The sequence below is a fragment of the Macadamia integrifolia genome, unplaced genomic scaffold (assembly GCF_013358625.1).
Source record: "Macadamia integrifolia cultivar HAES 741 unplaced genomic scaffold, SCU_Mint_v3 scaffold2626, whole genome shotgun sequence".
Taxonomy (NCBI): Eukaryota; Viridiplantae; Streptophyta; class Magnoliopsida; order Proteales; family Proteaceae; genus Macadamia; species Macadamia integrifolia.
The window spans coordinates 18,311-36,920 of record NW_024868843.1 but is presented as its reverse complement, the minus strand read 5'-3'; the positions used below and the strand labels follow the sequence as shown (position 1 = coordinate 36,920).

At 36.7% G+C, this 18,610-nt stretch overlaps 1 protein-coding gene and 2 pseudogenes across 1 annotated transcript; 1 reads left to right on the top strand and 2 right to left on the bottom strand.

The window, feature by feature from the left end:
* Positions 1–1,120: 1,120 nt before the first annotated feature.
* On the top strand, positions 1,121–9,008 carry LOC122066900 (coumarin 8-geranyltransferase 1b, chloroplastic-like). Its single transcript, XM_042630729.1, has 11 exons — positions 1,121–1,357; positions 1,482–1,565; positions 2,133–2,207; positions 2,343–2,426; positions 2,601–2,690; positions 5,608–5,709; positions 5,956–6,051; positions 6,902–6,973; positions 7,851–7,946; positions 8,068–8,172; positions 8,747–9,008. The coding sequence occupies exons 1-11, from the start codon at positions 1,121–1,123 to the stop codon at positions 8,786–8,788; spliced, it is 1,083 nt and encodes a 360-aa protein (XP_042486663.1). The 3' UTR covers positions 8,789–9,008.
* Positions 9,009–13,154: 4,146 nt separating this feature from the next.
* On the bottom strand, positions 13,155–15,029 carry LOC122066899 (annotated as a pseudogene).
* Positions 15,030–17,277: 2,248 nt separating this feature from the next.
* On the bottom strand, positions 17,278–18,192 carry LOC122066897 (annotated as a pseudogene).
* Between the last annotated feature and the right edge of the window lie 418 nt (positions 18,193–18,610).

The following is an 18,610-nucleotide window of genomic DNA, read 5'->3' as shown; positions in this document are numbered from 1 at the left end:
CTTTTGGCTTTAGTATTCATAGTGAAGCATTTCTTAATTTAGCGCAAATTAAGTAGGGAAAGTAGTTGAATCAAAGTTTTAGCAATAAACTATGAAAGGGAGAGGATTTTCCATGCTGCTAGCATAAGAAGGAATTTGCACGGTACCTTCACTCTAAAAAGAGTATCATGCATGTGGACGCCACATTTTTAAAGTAAGACACTAACTTTTTGTGAGAGGGCAGAAGGAATTATGAAGTGTGACACTATGGGTGTCAATAGACCGGGTTTTTTAAAACCCCAGTCCAACCCTAAGCTCTCTTAACTCAACCCAAGCCTTACCCAACCTAGCTCAGGCTGAGATATCTCAGTCCAGGCCAAATCCAGTTGGGTTTAGCCCAACCCAGCTCAGCCCTGATGGACCCTAATTGGTCGGGCTTAACTTAATCCAGCCCAATCAAGTACTATTGGTTACTGGTTGCTTAATCTTGATGCAATGCAAAGGTCAAGGACCAAAGTTTTCGCATATATGTAGATTGTGGAAAATGAGAGACTTTTTGTAGACCTATTCCTTTAAGTACCCATTTATATTTATTAACATATTTATATTATTATATACTTAATATACAGGATTGGGTTGGCTCGGGCTGGATTGGGTTGAGACCTCAACCCATGCTCAATCAACCCGGCCTCGGGCATGAAATTCTCAACCCTAGCCTACCCTATGGGTCCCTGTTCGAGCTCACACTTCCTCTACTAGTGATTGGTAGCCAACACTGTTCTACTTAATATTAAAAATAATCTGATATCTACCATCCAACCCTTGGATTCGAATATTTTTTTTAAGATCATAAGTGTATTATAAAATGTATTATCATCGAGTGGTAAAGATTCTGCTCATGAATTGTTTGTAAAATGTTTAAGAGATGTGAATGCACATTCTCAGAATGAGAGTGCTTACCAAACACAGCCTTAAATTTTCTATCTATGTCACTAAAGCGGTAAATATATTTCTCATTTTCCCTATCAGGCAATTTACATATTATCAAACTTCCTTGTTTTCTTGTGTTTGCTTTTCATACTAGAAGGGTTTTTGTCTTTTGGCTAATATTTTGTAAGTTTGATGTGGTCTTTCATTTCAAATGTCTGTAGGTTATCTACATGATATTGGTAGGAAATGTAATGTCAAGCAAAGCTCTAAACTGTCAGCATTAGCTGACAATCAAGGAGGACACATTGAGAAGCTTCCCAATGAAAAATATGCGTTAGAGAATAATGAGCTTTCATTGAAACATGGCGATGATGGTGGTTATGCTAGCCTTTTGCATAAATTAGAAACATTCTATCACTTTTGCCGGCCGTATGCCTTGATGGGAATGGTAAATTTTGGTTTAATCACACTAAGGATGATTTTATCTTAAATTTGACTAATAATTTTAACTGATTAAAACTTTTTTGTATATAATAAATGAGCTAGCTACTATACCCATTTTGATTTATCAGGATATTGGGATATTATCAATTTCACTCCTGCCTATACAATCAGTTGCTGATCTTTCTCCAAGATTTTTTATGGGATTGCTACAGGTGAGGTATAACGGTAAAACAAAGGATTAGTACTAGGGTGTCAAAAAAGTCCAGTCAACTCGAACCAACTCTAGCCCACCCTGAGCCCGAACAGGGCTTGGGCTGGCATTTCAGCCCATAGGGTGGGTTAGGGATGAGATTTTGAGGCCGAGGCAGGGTTGAGTTGGTCCAACCCAATCCGACCCAACTCAACCCAATCTAACCCAACCATGTTTATTAAGTATATAACCATATAAATGTGCTAATAATTATTAATGGATACTTATAGAAATAGGTCTTTCGTTTTCCATAATCTACGCATATACGAAAAGTTTGGTCTTTGGCCTCTGCAATACATCAGGATCAAGCAACCAAGTAACCAGTAGTATTGGATTGGGCTAGATTGGGTTAAACCCAGCCCAATCAGGTTCATCAGGGCTGGGTTGGGTTGGGTTGGGCTGGGCTTGGGTTGAATTAAGAGACCATAAGGTCGGGTTGGGTGCCCATTGACACCCCTAATTGGTACAGTTTCCTACTTTGAGATGATTTGTAATATTAATTCTACTAAAATCATTGTTAATGTTTCAGGCATTGGCACTTGGACCATTGACTCACATCTATATTGTCGCAGTGAATCAACTGTATGATGTCAAAATCGATGAGGTAATTTGTGTTGTAAAATTTTTTAAAATGGAGATGGTCTAAATTTTGTTTAAAAAAAAAAGTTAACCTTCAATATTTTTCATTTATAACCATGTTAACACTTATACATCAAGACGTTTTATGTGTACCTTGCAGGTTAATAAGCAATATCTTCCTTTAGCTTCTGGAGAGTTTTCAACTAGAGATGTCCATGCCATCTGTTTGATTGTAACCATTCTGGTATACTCATCATTGTAATACATTTCTTCTAAACCTAATAAAAGAGTAGCTTTAAAAGAGGCTTTTAATTAGTACTTTCTTATGTACTGATGAGTGCCTCTTGAGATGATTTGCTGCATATATTTTATTGCTAAAAGTATATAATATTTGTCCATTTTGTTTGTTGTTTTGCAGAGCATTGGCATTGTATATGTGTCTAAATCTCCAGCACTTCTTTGGGGCCTAGTTGCTAACTATCTATTTGGAACTGCATATTCTGCCCAAGTATCTATCACCTCTATCTGCAACCATTTTATTTTTCTTTCCAAAGAATTTGAGTTAGTAATGACAAAATGTGTGCTTTTTAATTAGTTTAATTAGTTAACACTGGAATTAATTCTGCTATCTAATTAGTTGTATTAGCTTCCACAATATTATTGATAAACAACATAGACCAGAATTACTCGTGCATGAATTTTTGTTATGAATCTTATCATACATGTTTTGTGTATGAATTTGTTGGATTAGCTGGAACACTTAAAGATGGATTGTCTGCTTCTGTTCCTTCTAGTATTACTCATGCATGTCATTTTGACAGAGCAAATTTTAAACCTAATCTATATCCAAACACAGCATAACAAGTTTGATCAGAAATCATTCAACCATCTGCAGGCGAATTGCTCATCTGCTAACATGCTTGGCTGATAGAAAACAGTTCAAATGTCTACCATTAATCACATCTACAACCACCTTTGGATATGAACACTTGCAATCAATTGGAAAAAAAAGAACTTTTACAGAATAAAATAATGGAAGTTCTTTTCCAACGAATAGAAGAGTTCCAAATTCAATTTTGTAGAGTGTGAGGATGATTATAACATGATGCACGTCTCTCATTAAGCCATTGAATAATTCAGGCAACTCTTTGAAAATAAGGCTGTAGTCTAGAATGTGAGAAGCTCGATCTTCAAGATACTTTAATGAGATGACAAACTCCACGTGCTCAACTTTGAGGCCTTCAGATGTATCTATGAGGTCGTCTTCTAGCACGTTCTCTACTTGCTCTTCTTCGATCATAGGCTCTTCAAGTCCTTTGTCCCTGTCATTCACAATCTTCTCAATGGTTTCATCAACCATTACTTCAATCTCGATTGGATCTTCCGCTTGGCTATCCATAATCACCATGCCATATTTATTGTAGCACTAATCTCTTTGGGTTCGATATCTTTGTCCACCATTGTGACCACGTCGCTTTTGATTTCATCCACATGAATAGATAGGTACATGCCTGTCAAATCGTACTGCATCTCTTCCCACGTTCTAGGCTTACGTCTTTGAGCTTGAAGTTGCCTTTCACGGACCTCTCAATTGTATTTTAACACAATCACCCATCTAGAACATGCATATTGGAGTCTTTGTGTCTCTGTTAAGTTGTAGTTGTCAAAGTACAGTCCAATTTATACACACATTCAAGGAATTCCCCACGAAAATAACGTGACTGAGCATTAGATTGGGCAGCAGTAGGATCCTTCAATTCTTCGAACTTTAGGCCCATAGTATCCATTCCTGCATTCATTAGTTGGAGGGACTTCATCACATCCTCCAATGAATATTGTTTGGAACTCTCTTTAGCCATAGCCCTGACACCACATAATGTAAAAGTAGGTTATAAGTAAACTACACCCAATAGATTACACCCCAAACAAGACTCAAACTGACTTGAAACAATCAAATATAGAGTAAAGAGAACACAAGGAAAAAAATCAGAAATAATCTCCACAAGTACAAAGCAAAACAACCCAAATAAAAGGAGAGAGAAAATGACCTGCGCAGGCTTATAGAGAGACCTGCGGCTGGGGCTAGGGAGCTCAGAATGAGCTGTCCTTCTGGTTGATGGTAGGCCCCAGTTAGGGTACAAAAACCCCCAAATATCAAAAACTTATGGCGACTAGTTTGTGAGATACTTCAGCTCTTGATTCAGACCTAAGAAAGAAGAAACCCAAGACTCGGAGAACCAGTAGCTGGCAGCTTCAGATGGCCTTCCAAAGTGGATCGAGTGGTCCATTAGAAGGGTAGAACAGACCCTCAAGAGGCCTTGCAAATCATACCTCAGATGTGGGCAGTAGAGGAGATTGATTGGCTTCAAGGATAGGGACTCCTCGATGGTCGATCTTAGCAGTCCAAGTGTGAACAGGTCTGATTTCTCTGGAGTTGTTGGTTGCAGCAAACAGTGAACAAAATAGGAAACTGAATGCAGAAAATAAGAAGGAAGACAAGGAGAAAGTGGGGGAGGAGTGGTTATCTTGGCCAGGGCTTCTCACCCACAGCTATCCCGACTGTTTTAAGTTATTGAATGCAATTTTCTTTATTCAAATCTAAGAATCAAAAGTAAATGAACTCTATTTATAGAGGGCAGAACTAGCTATTAGCAATCATAACATAACTAAGAGTTGGACAATAAATATATAGGACTGGACTTAGAAACTCAATTTATAATAGGTGACTAACTAGTCATTACCTAATAGCCTTTAGTGGGTTGATTACAATCGATGGGCCCAATGGGCCTTATTATCTTAATGCAACTAAAACCCACACTTAAGTGGGGGGTCAATTGTGCCTTCTTGGGCTGGGCTTTCCTCCTGCGATAGCCTAGCCCAAAGTGTGGATCTACATCAAATAGTTAAGAATGTAGTATCAATAAATCCATTAAAAATTTTTGATTTTTAGGACTTGAGACTACTCAATATAACACAAGCTAAAATGTTCTAGATACTAGCATTGTCCTTTGTATCCCCTCTAACCAAAAAAAAAAAAATCCACTAATTGTCTTCAAAAGCTGATTGTCTTCCTTTTTATTTTTAATTTTATTTTCTTGTTGGATTGCAATTATAAGAATTTACTTCTAGAGAAAAATTAGTATAGCTAGCAATTTAGCTATATATGTATCTATTGAATAAAAAGTAATGAATTTTAGAAAGCCTAAAAATAGTTGCATAACAAGAAACAAATACATCATAAAAACAAAAAGTTTTGTCTATCTATAATCCTATAATTTTTTCATACATAATATTAATTCATATTGATAATGTTCCAATGGAAAACTAAGTCAAATATGTGGATAAAGAAAGATAATAATTTATCTTTGAATTTAGCGTAATGATAACTTGATTTACTCTTTTTTTTTCCCCCTTTTCTTCATTAGCTTCCCTTCCTTAGATGGAAAAGACATCCTTTACTTGCTATGTCAACCATGGTGCTCTGGTGTGCTCTCGGCATTCAAATCCCCTATTTCATACACATCCAGGTATAAAAAAGTTGTACATGTTATATTATTATTTTTTGAATAAAATATGAAATTTAACCCATCATTTCTAATAGAGGATTACCTTGGTGCATATAATTCCAGTGCATTGGATCTATTGTCCAATCAACATGATAGTGAGATAGTCACATACTTGAACAGAACCAAGTTCTTTGCAATATTTATTTCATTATAATTTGTGCTTTTAAAATTTTATTCTGAGTAATGAAATTTACTAATAATTTGCAGAAATATGTACTTGGAAGACCAAACCCTATTACAAAGTCGTTGATATTTCAAACAATAGTGTTGTGTACGTATGGCATTTCTGGAACGATATTAAAGGTAAAGTGCTCCATATATTATATACAAGCATGAAATTTTAATTGCACCTTTGGGTTTTATTTTTGAGTTTCTTTTTAATTGCTACAAGGAAACCCCCTTCCATAACCCCCAACCAAACTCTCCCATATGATGCGGGATTCAATTCTTTGTCTCTTTTTTTTCTTGCACTTTGGTTGATCACTCGTGCAATTACATGCATGCTATAATATGATTTTTTTTTTTGGTTAATGACAGGTATCCAAGCCTTTGGTCTGTTTAGTCCCGTGGGCTCATACTGACCCCACAACTGCATGAACCGGGTCATACAGGGGTTGAATGAGAATCATTCAACTTTCACTGAAAGCAGTGAAGAGTACTAAATAAGTTCAATATGTTATAAAATTAAGAAATTATCTATCAATAGCTTTCCAAACCAGAAAACTTCAGGATTTTGGGCCACCTTTTCTTTCTTTTTTTTAAGCCAGAGCAAAGATATGCAACTTGGAAAGGGAGGAAATAACATATTTTCCTTTAAACAAAGCCTTTATACCAAGCAATGGAATCCATCCCCTTCACTGCACAACTGAGATGACACTAAATACGAATTTTATAATTGTCAGCTTCATACACCCATTTTTTGCCCATCTGATTTAACATTGGGCCAACATGGGTTGTGCATATTGATGATGATTGGAAGCCTTAGGAATGAGCTAATTAAGGGCTTATTTTAGGCTTAAGGGCTTTAAGCCTAAAATAAATTATGAAATTAGCTCAAAAATCATATTCATTAAATTATTATTTAATTATCATACAAATTTTCTGATGATCATACTTTATCTTATGTCCTATTAACACTAGTTGCAATTAACAGGACATCCCAGACACGGATGGAGATAGAGAAAATGGCATTGACACCCTCAGCATTCGATTTGGCAGAGAAAGAGTTAGTCAAAAATCTGACCTTTGTTCTATTTATAAATATGTGAAGTTACAAATTCCATGCTCAAATGATGATGATGAGCATAAGAATAACGTGTGATACTAACTCTATATCTTTCAAAAGTTAGTATGCCTTAACTGATGTTTAATATATTTAAACATGGCTCGTAGCTAAGGCCAGAACTAATAATATCTTAGAAATAAGTATATTGATATGCCTGTTTGACTATATTATTATTAGATATAAATTTCTATGCCAATATCCTTTATTATAGATATGTGAAATATGAGCAATAGACATTAATGTTAAATATTGAGATTAAATAATACAAAAAGAAAATAGTTATTTCATTCTTGTGTACAAACTACTACGTAAATGAAACTAGAACTTAAACTTCAATATATTGGAAATAGAGAGCTACATATTTATGGTTTATTCACCACCATTGTTAATAAATGGAACATTGGTTTTGTGTTAAGGGAATTATAAGAGATATTTTTTCATTAATAAAATCTATAGATAGAAGTATATTTTTGTAAACAAAACATATTTTTTTACTTTAATTTTATCTTCTTTTTTGTTTTCCACAGCTTGAAATGAGAACTTCAATTATCAACAAATTCTATCTTTAGGAACTATTAATTAGTGCATCATTAGCAGTATATGAAAAAGATATAACTTATTTAGTTGACACAGATTTATTGACCAAAAATGCTTTTTTTTATTCTTCTTCCTCCCTCCTCCCCCCTCCCCCCTCCCCCCAATCTCCTTGTTTCTTTTATGATCATTGTTCTTGTTACTGTGTATTAATAAGAGGTTCACATAATGAACCTAAGTAGATCAAGATATTTTGTCTCACAAGTCATATTTTATGGAGCAGGCATTCGCTATTGGTGTTAATGTCCTATATGCACAGTTTGGTCTTGCCATGGCACTAGGAGCTTCATCATCACTTTGGTTTGCCAAGCTTATATCAGTATGCAATTTTCCCCTACAATTTTTATCCATGCATTGGGTTTGTTCTTATTTTAAGATGATTAAATTAGTCTCATAGAAGGATATTTTTTTCATGTAATTTAGTAATTTTTTGTATGCAGGTACTGGGTCACCTTGCACTTGCTTTAGTTGTTTGGTATCGTTCTCGACACACTGACCCCACAAATAAATCATCAGCACAGTCCTTTTATATGTTCTTTTGGAAGGTATGTCACATTAGTTTCATTAAACAAGTTATTCTAATATTCTAACACAAACTAAGATATTTTATGAGCCAAGAAAGACACAAGATCTTATGAAGTTCTGTTTCCTTCAAAAAAAAAAAAAGACACAAGATCTTCTACATATTTATGAGGGTTAAATTGATGACATTATGGTTCAAAAAGTTATAAATTGCCCATGATCAACAAAAAGGATTGCCTTTGTTGCTCAAAGAATAACCACTTTTTTTTTTTTTTTTTTTTAATAGAATTTAATGCATTAATTTCGTTTTATTTTCTCTGTTATACATTGTCATAATACAAAATTAAAAATAAATTACAACCTACATGATAGTTGATGAAATTTGGTGAATAATCTAAAACAAAGTGTGGAGTACTGATTATGATTCCTTAAAATTTTCCATTTTGAAAGTGGACAGTTTATGAAACAAGGGAGTACATTTTACATATAGTAATAAGAAGACGAGGGAACTCATCTCCTTGTTCTTTGGTGCCAGTTTGATGTACGTAAGAAAATTTTATTTACATTTATATTACCATTGTTATGCTCTTTTTGCAGCTAGTGTGTGTTGAGTACCTCCTTCTCCAGTTTGTTCGTTGAGAAGAACGACCAATAGACAGAAGAGCCAGATAAGGAAAGGAGTTCACAAATGTGCTCAATATGACCAATAAACTATTTTCTTATAATGTTTGTTTTACTTTTGGTAAATGTCAATGTACTGTGGAGATTTATGGTAATGACAATAGTTATAATCCTAATAGAATAATTTAGGGAAAATTATATGGCTACGCATTTTTGGGTTTCGCTTTACAAAACTACCCACTAAAAGTTTCAGTTAACAAAAATACCCAAAATTAGATTTCCCTTTACAAAATTATCCAATTAAAGTTTAAGTTAACAAAAATACCCAAAATTGAGTTTGGGTTTACAAAACTACACACTCAAAGTTTTAATAATAAAAAAATACATGATTATATGTGGAAGAGGAACAATCACTATTTTGGGTAGTTTTGTAAAACCAAACCTGATTTTGGGTATTTTTGTTAATTGAAACTTTGGGTGGGTAGTTTTGTAAACTCAAACCTAATTTTGGGTATTTTTGTTAACCATAAATTTTTGTGGGTAATTTTGTAAAGGAAAACCCAAAACTGGGTAATCATGTAATTTTCCCAATAATTTACTCAACTTTCCCGAAAAATACCACATATATTTTTTGACGGAGTTTTCTTAAGGTCATGGTGAATTCAATCACGTATAGGGAGAGAGGTGGGGAGTGATGGGTCATATTTGGACTGCCCCATCATTTAGTCAGTGATGAAGGAAAACTTTGTCCTATATTTTTTTTACCCCAAAACTCGATGTCTCAGATAGCGCTCAAAACTTTATTAATGATGAAAAATAATAGGGTTAATTACACTGTCATCCCCTGTAGTTTGCCATATAGTTATAACCATCTCCTGCAATTCTGACAATTACTCTGTACCCCTTGCAATTGATGGTTTACCAACTCCTTTAGTGAAAAATTGCAGATGTGGCTTGTTAAATAATTTTTAAAGACCAAAATGCCCTTATAGGAAAATTTGCTATATCAGGTCATGGCTTGCTAAAACCTTATTGTAAAGTATAATCTTGTCATCTTGGACATCTCACATCCATATGCAAAACCATTTAATTGGAATTTCTTTACCTAAGGAGGAAAACTCCAGCATTCTTGTGCAGCGCTTGATCATGACTCTCCTTGAAAATGGCTTTGTCCTCTCTCTCTCTCTCTCTCTCTCTCTCCCTCCCCCCTTCACTTCGTTGATTCTTCTCTTACATTGCCTTCTTCGGTTCTTTCGTTCCAAACAAAGCCATACTCAATCCCTAAATATACAAAAACGAAAAAGTGTAAGTGAACAGGAGAAGAGGAATGGAGATTCACTCACTTGCACTGGCCACCACTAAACTCGACTGGGAACAGAGATGGAAAAGAAAATAGCAAGGGGCAAGGAAGAACATCCGGTGCAAGTCGCCGGGTGTTGGTCGGTTCTCCGTTGGACGTTAGGAATATGTTATTAGAGTGTTTTAATGTAAGGGGTAAAACTGTTTTTTCCTCTTTTTAACTTAACTTCGTCAACTGCAGAGGGTACAAAGTACTTGTCAAAACTATAGGGGGTAATCATAATAATATGACAAACTACAGGGGATGGCAGTGTAATTAACACAAAATAATATCAACAAGAAATGTCTATTGGACTTGGGGTCTGCCATGCAGAGGGTGCCTTCATTAGATGGGACTTTTGAAATCAAAAGCTATCGAAAAGAGAGGCAGTGAAATAGGGGGATACCATGTGGTTCAAGTCTAGGGCCCTAATAGCATTGCTCTTAAAAGAGTATCCTGACCTTTCTACCATCTCCCACCCACCCCACCCCAACCCACACCCCACCCTTCCCCCACCAAAAAAAAAAAGAATGTTCCAACCCATTCTAGGGCTGGGGGAGCTAGAACTGCCCTTAGCACCATATATGGAAGAAAAAAAAAATCTCCAGCCTTCCCAAATACAGTCGAGAATTGTCTAATCCTGCTTGGAGATGCATTGTGGAATCCCTTCCAACTAGAGACCAGCTCTGGAAGAGAATTGTCGAATTCCCTCCTGTTTGTTGTTTTTGTTGGGCAGGGCTAGAGAGTATGAATCACCTATTCTTTGAGTGCACACTTATCAGATTTGGGACACGTTCTTAAATTGTGCTTGCCATCTGGAAGCCCTAGTAGGAGTGTGGGTGGAGAGAATTTTCGGGGGGATATAATGGTTTTTTGTAGCACCATAGCTCACATTTGGATAGAAAGGAATTACTATATTTTTTGTAACAGAGAGCAAACTCGGCCAGCCATTAGCAGCCTACAAAGCCTTTATCATATAATGTCATTGGTTTGGAAAATATGACCAAGGAGTTTGAGACCTCATTAGCAAGAGATTATTAGTCCATAACACTTGTGGACAACTTTTTTTGGGTAAAGCACTTGTGGACAACTTTAGAATCCCAAGGGGGTAGCCGAGTTGGCAAGGGACTTTTACCTCAGGAAGCCTGTGGTTCTGAGTTTGGATCCTCTTACCTCATTGGGGTCATTCACACGGGGGTAAAATGCATTTCATGAAAAACTTTATATTTCATTCCCTCCAAATCTCCTAGCAAATAAAAGATGATTTTGTTAGATTTCAATATCATACTTCATACAGTTGAATTCCTTAAAGATTAAAGAATTATTCGATTGGATTCCTTAAAAACTATAATTTTTTTTTTCTCACATAAAATAATCTGTTTGACTACATATTTTTTTCTTTTTGGAACGAACTTTAAAATGATACTTATTAGAAAATTCTGAGTCAAAAAGAAAACTTGTATGGAATTATTTCAAAAGCCAAAACTGTGGTCACACAGTTTTTCAGGTTAGTGAAATGACTTAAGAAGCATAAGAAATGCATTTTATGAAAAACTTTATATTTCATTCCCTCCAAATCTGCTAGCAAATAAAAGTTGATTTTGTTTGATTTCAGTTGAATTCCTTAAAGATTAAAGAATTATTCAATTGGATTCCTTAAAAACTATGATTTTAGTATTTTTTTTCCTCACATAAAATAATCTGTTTGAATATATATATTTTTTCTTTCTGGAAAGAACTTTAAAATGATACTTATTAGAAAATTCTTTGAGTCACAATGAAAGTTTTTATGGAATTATTTCAAAAGCCAAAACTGTGGTCACACACATAGTTTTTCAGGTTAGTGAAATGACTTTTTGAACTATGATTTAAATACTTCTTGAAAAAAATACTTGAAAATGAGGGAACACCCAATGGTTTTTTCTGAGAAAACATTTGCCATCAAAATTGTAGGGTAATGAGTCAAGAGCAACCCAGTGCACGAGGCTCTCGCTATTACAGGGTCTGGGTGGGCAAAGTATACACAGCCTTACCCACTGCTTCGCAGAAGAGGCTGTTTCCAAGCTTTTGAACCTGTGACTCAGTAAACTTCGGAATCAGATCATTCCAACCTATATGCCAAGATATTATCATTTTTTCTGAGGTCGAGCGGAAATGAAATTTCTACACATCTTTGACTTGTGTAATTTATTTTCTCGATCCGTTAGTTTTAGCAGCTTATCTTGAGGCTTGCATCATTCTTGGTCCCTTTAGGATCGCTTCTGTCTAATGTGGCATTCCTGGACACATTAAATTGCTCACAATAAATGCACATGGGACACCCTGTATGATTTACAACTACCAAGGGTGTGACCATAAGCATCATTTCTCTTCGCCATATGCAATGTAAGATCAGTCTATCTCACGGAAATGGAGCCATTTCCTCCCCCTACAACTCTTGGCCCCCATCCCCCAGCAACTCTCCTTAGCACCTTTACTCTGCTCCACTCCTACCCTGCTCTTTCTTCCACCACCGCTACCTCTACTCCATAGCCAACACCCATGTAGCAGTAACTCCGAATAGGTGTTGTGGGTGTCATGGAGCCAATATTTCCACTTGGGTTACCTCGCTTACCTCTCTCCATTTCTATTTCAGAAGATTACAACCGTCGGTGATAGGCAAGGTGAGCAGACCGTGGATGGAGTTATGTAGCCCCACTACTTCCACCAAAAAGAGAACACTGACCACATTATGTCGAATTCTCTCCCTCTCATATAGAGGAGAAATGACCCAAAGGGAATTGGTCCATTGGTGATTTGTAGTGGGTAAAGTGCGTAAGAAAGCTTCTTACCTGGATTTGAATCCCCTTGGCACCACCCTTTCCTTTCTTTCATTGGGAGAGTTCCTGTAAAATTGACAAATGCCAGATAGCAAACTCATCTAAATGTGAAGTCTCTCAATGATCACAATGGCAGTTTGCAAGTACGGAGGTGTTAGGGAATCATATAATTCCTGTAGAAATTTTCCTTCAATGTTTTATTAATGAATGTGACACTAGCATTACGAGAGTCATTTTTTACAGATGTGCAGATTTCAACAAAATAGATACAACAGATACAAGGCTATACATGGCTAATGAATAAGTTTTATACAAGGATCCAATAAATTCGGTTGCTCAGAAAAATGATTCTACAAATCTATAAACTTGCTATGGGAAAGAATAACTAAGGTTCACTTACTGGTCAAGAAAGAAGCATTGCCACTATTATTACTGTTTTGAGAATCAAGACTGGATGGGCATTGATCATGGGAAGATGTGGAGGTAGAACCAATCCATATCCTCTCCGGTGAAGAGTTCACATACTGGGTTCCTCTTTGCACATGTTGAAAATCATCTGTTTTGGATTTAGACCTCAACATAGTAATGCTTGGATCCGATATCGTGTCTTGAACAACTCTTTGGCCTTCTAGCATGCTGACCACTGTGGACATAGTAGGCCTCGATGTGGGAGATACATTAGTGCACCACAGGCCTACTTTGATCATTCTTTCTGCCTCTTCAACATTGAATTCAGATCCCAACTTTGGATCAACCATCTCCATTAAGCTTCCCTTTTGTTGTAAATCAATGGCCTGAAGAACCCGTACATAAAACAAAAAGTGTGAATATGTGAAAAGAAAATTTTGTCATGCAATCTCAAAATTGGGCTTAATACCAACATTTCACAATAGCAACAAAAATAATCTTAGCAACAGATGTGCAAAGAATCATAGTTGTCCAAGTTACCCAGTCCACAGACACATGCAATCATTTTTAGGTCTAAAATTTGAGTTGTTCTTCCCACTAACAATTTCCAAAGCAACAACACCAAAGCTATAAACATCTGCTTTGCATGACAACCGACCCCACTGTGCGTACTCTGGTGCCATATATGGGTTGAAATCGTCTGCAATTTCGATTTCGTACAATTCCGTGCAATACCACCTTCACGCGGTGACACGTGTATTGATACCAATACAATGGTCCAGATCTGGTACAACTAATAAAACATTAAATCAGTGAAGAGGCATTTAAATCAGATCTGGACCATTGTATTGGTATCAATACACGTGTCACCACATGAAGGTGGTATTGCACGGAATTGTATGAGATCAGAATTGCAGACGATTTTTTTCCGCCATATATCCACTGCACATCAAATTTTGACTGAAAATTCTGATAATGCTACTGAAAGTAGGGCATGTTAAGAGAACTAAACAAAACATTAAGTACGTTAATTCTTGCTAGGAGAGAATGTGACTCACATCGTGCCTGCAATTCGGGTGCTAACGTGGCTATTTTCCTCTTCATAAAGCCTAGCCAAACCAAAGTCGGATATTCTAGGACTCAGATCCTTATCAAGTAGTACATTGGTAGCTTTGATGTCTCTATGAACAATCTTCAGTCTTGATTCTTCATGAAGAAAGACGAGGCCCTTAGCTATCCCAACACAGATATTGTGCCTGGTTGGCCAATCCAGTTTCAAATGAAGATTCTCTTCACCTATAAATTATACAAATGATCCAATTAATTAGCTATTTTCTGCTTAATCTCTTGGTGCTAAGATGTTATTGTTGGACCCCGCAAGATGTTAGATAGAACAATAATGACGGATAAGAAAAAGTAGGAAAATGGATTGTTGTTTGGTTTCTTTTCTTCCCTTGCCCCCCAATTTTGGGATTTGCACAAAAGTCAACTATAGGAATGAGAACATTAAAAATGAATACAAAAAAGCATTGAAACCAATTTCATTGATAAACAAGCTAAAATAAACAAGCACAAAAAATAAGCTATGAAAAGAAGACACATTAAGTGCTATAAAGGCTGTTTTTCCATTGATAACCGTTGGAAAGCATCATTGTATCTAACCTTCACTCCTGATTGCAGTAATCTTGTTCATATCAAGGCCCAAGTTGATACTTAACAACTCCACGAATTCTTCCAAGATTGTTTCACTTGAAGTTCTAATCCCCAATCTTCATAGTTCAAGTCCTTTGATCAAGTTGAAAACACAACATTCTTGTTTGCTGAGGAATCTTATTAGGATTTCTCCAGAGGTGGTAAACAAAAAAGAAGAAAGGATGTCCTGTTGCCAAAGACCTTGTAGAGGGGGAAACAAAAGTGGGGTGTAACCAGTACATGAGGCTCCCGCTACTGCAGAGTATGGGTTGCAATTTAAAAATCCCAAAAATCCTCCAAGCAAGCGCCAATAGGTTTCTCCAAGTTAATTTAACGCACTAGCCTCTCAACAAGGATACTTGAACCCTTACAAAGGGGTGTAACCAATGGATGAGGCTCCCGCTACTACAGGGTCTGGGGATGCAATTTCAAAATCCAAAAAGTCTCCAGGAAGTGCCAATAGGTTTCTCCAAGTTCGTTTAATGCACTAGCCTCTCAACGAGGATACTTTGAACCCTTTAATATATTTATTTATAATACGATTTCAAGTAGGGTACTATTATTTCCTATCACGAAATTCATCAATAACCTGTTTACTCTTAATAAGATCCACTGGGAGGGAGAAATCAATTTCTCTTTTTCAAAGTGTTCTGCAAATCTGATTCATGTAATTTCAAGGAGGATGTTTTCTATCTCTTTCAGCAATTCATCGGCTGTAAGGAAATCATCAACAATGCAAAATTTTAATAGAAGTCCCTTAAGGACTTTCCGTATTTATATTTCTATTTGAGATTGGTTTAGAGTTAATCTTAAGAATCTTCATACCAAACCTCACATGACAGAATGAATAAGAAAGAGTTACAAAGGCCCTCACCTATTGATTTGAGGATAATCAAGCTCGAATTGATGACACCCCTTCCCTGCCCTCACTGAGAAATAAAGCTGAATAATCCTAAGGCAACGAGTTCAGAAACTTATCGCCACTATTCCTGAACAACATGGAGCCAAGCCTTCTTTTTACACTATTGCGGATACAAAAATAATGGGGAGTCCCAATAAACCACAATATGGGAGGTTAAATCCTTCAACCCTTGCGAACCACCTCTGTCATTATCAGTTTATCTAGTTCTAGAATAACCAGATCTTAGGTTTTCTCTTCTATGATGCTGTTTGACATCAAATCTTCCCCTCTAACCAGAATACAGATCCCCACACATGCCTTGCTACTACAAGCACAATGGTTCTGTCAACACCATGGCTGGAACCTACAGCTCAACAGTAGTAGTCACATCAAATTTGTTTTGTTCCCCCTTCCCCGGGCCAAAATAGGCATTCAAATCATTCATCTCTTCTAATTGAACAGTGGACTTGTGAAATCTGTTAACTGCAACAGTGACCCAACAACATATTTTCTATCTTTTTTGTTTCCGCCGCAGACTTAGGTTCATTACCTTGAAAGAATGGATCAAATCATTCTAAAATTTACCTACCCACACTGACTGATGGCAAGAGAAAGAGGAAGATATCTGTTAGATCAAACACCAAGAAACACGAATAAAGAGAGACAATAGATCCGTACGACACAGAGATTTAACGAGGTTCACACACCAGGGTGGTGTGCCCTGAAACCCTAGCTTCGTGAAAACCCTAGAATACAATGACTCTCAACAAGCAACAGTACATTATATATATATACGCCAAATAGCGGTTCGACCCATCGGGTCGCGGTCGATCCGGTCGAACCATACCGCGTAGCCTACGCCCCCGCACCCCCATACGAGATACGAGATCAGTGATGGGCTCCGGGCTTGGGCCCTTTGCTTCCATCACAGATCTCAGAAAAATTCCCATTCGGGTCGCCACCAAAATATGTCGGATCGGGTCAATCTTCAAAACGGGTCAAGAATTCGAGACAGACTTAACAATATCCCATCCAATCCAAACTACAACCAATAAATGAACTACTTTTCTTCCTTTAGCACTGATTCCACAACTAGTTAGTTCAATTTGGGGGTACCCAGTTGGTTCACTTTATGCATGAGTGATATCTGAGAAAGTTATATCGTATTCCATTTGCAACAGTACTCATAGTCATCAATAACTTGGAGGGTTTCTGGCCAAATTGCTCATGTTTGCAGCAGAAGTCATAGCCAATGATGTAACTCAGAATGATATTTCCATGTAATGACTATCATAATGCTGACTACTACGACTAAGGGTGAGAAGAGAAGAGAGGGGGGGGGGGGGGGCGGAAGCAATGTCAACAACATTAAAGACTGCGCTCTTACCACTCCCTACCCGGCTGAGATTGCCCTCTGAGAGACTAGACCAAACACATGGATTGGCGAATCAACTCAGTGTAGAAAAGCCCTAACCTAAAAAGCAACTCCATGAACGCAAGCAATTAATGATCCAATGACGGCTCAAGAGGAACATATCATCCTCAACTGAAAATGTGGATCATACAAATAATTAACTAACTGGGATCCACAGAAATAGCTGATATAAGTGGACCATAAAATCCTCTAGTAGGAATGCTCGTTGTCCCTTTTCCAGCCCAATAAAAGCCGATCTCTACATATTATTTTGCACAAAAACAGTGGTTTGTTTTATGATTTCCTTGTTATCCCCACCTGCTTCTTCTTGATATTGAAATCCTTCCATACAAGTTTTCCCTGCAAAAGACTGGTTTAATTAAAGCTCGTTTTAGAGTTCAAAAAGAAAATAGTAAACTTTACTATAGTGATTCATTACCTAAATATAGACATCAAACAGGCGCCTACCAAGGCTGCTAATTTGTTCATCCTTTTTGGTATCTGTGAAAACTATCTCTGCAAAATGAAGTCTCATAGTGCAGTTCCCATTTTCCAGGCAAAGTCCGTAATAAGTGAGAGAGAGAGAAAGGGGTGCCGTTGTGTATAATTCAGAATATTTCATTGAAAGGACAGATACATTTGTTGCAATATATGAATCTAAATCACCATTGATGTCCATGAAGTCTCCAGTGCTAATAAATCCCCACCTATCCCCAACTGCAACAGATCTAGCAGCACCACCTGCATCATCATCTGCTTCATATATGGTTTTCCCAATAGTGACGTCCCTCCCACCACAGTTTATGTGCAAGGAATACCAATCTACCACAAAAAGAACTAACTTATAAGCTAATTAAATACAGAAAAGGAAATGTGAAACCAAAGTGTCGAATTTTCAGTATCAACAGATAGGCTCCAGGATAAAGTTCATACAGTTAAATTCATGCTTATCCTCTATTAAAAAATTTCTGTTATAGGTACAGAAACAGAAAAACTCCAAATTTTGGCCTTTTGAAAGTTGCAACTCCAGATTTTGTTAAAAAGGAAGAAGCGATATGTTTAGGGAAAAGGTATTATACATGGACATTATGGGTGATATTCCCACATGGATGGACAAACGATTTGGTCATTGTTGGAGAATTATTGGGAAAGTTGCATATCAAATTTGATGGTCCATTTCAATTGCACGGCCAACCTGTTGAGTCCCGATTGACACTGAGAAGGGGGTGAATCAGTGTGTCAAATATTTTTTCATTTTTCAGCTGTA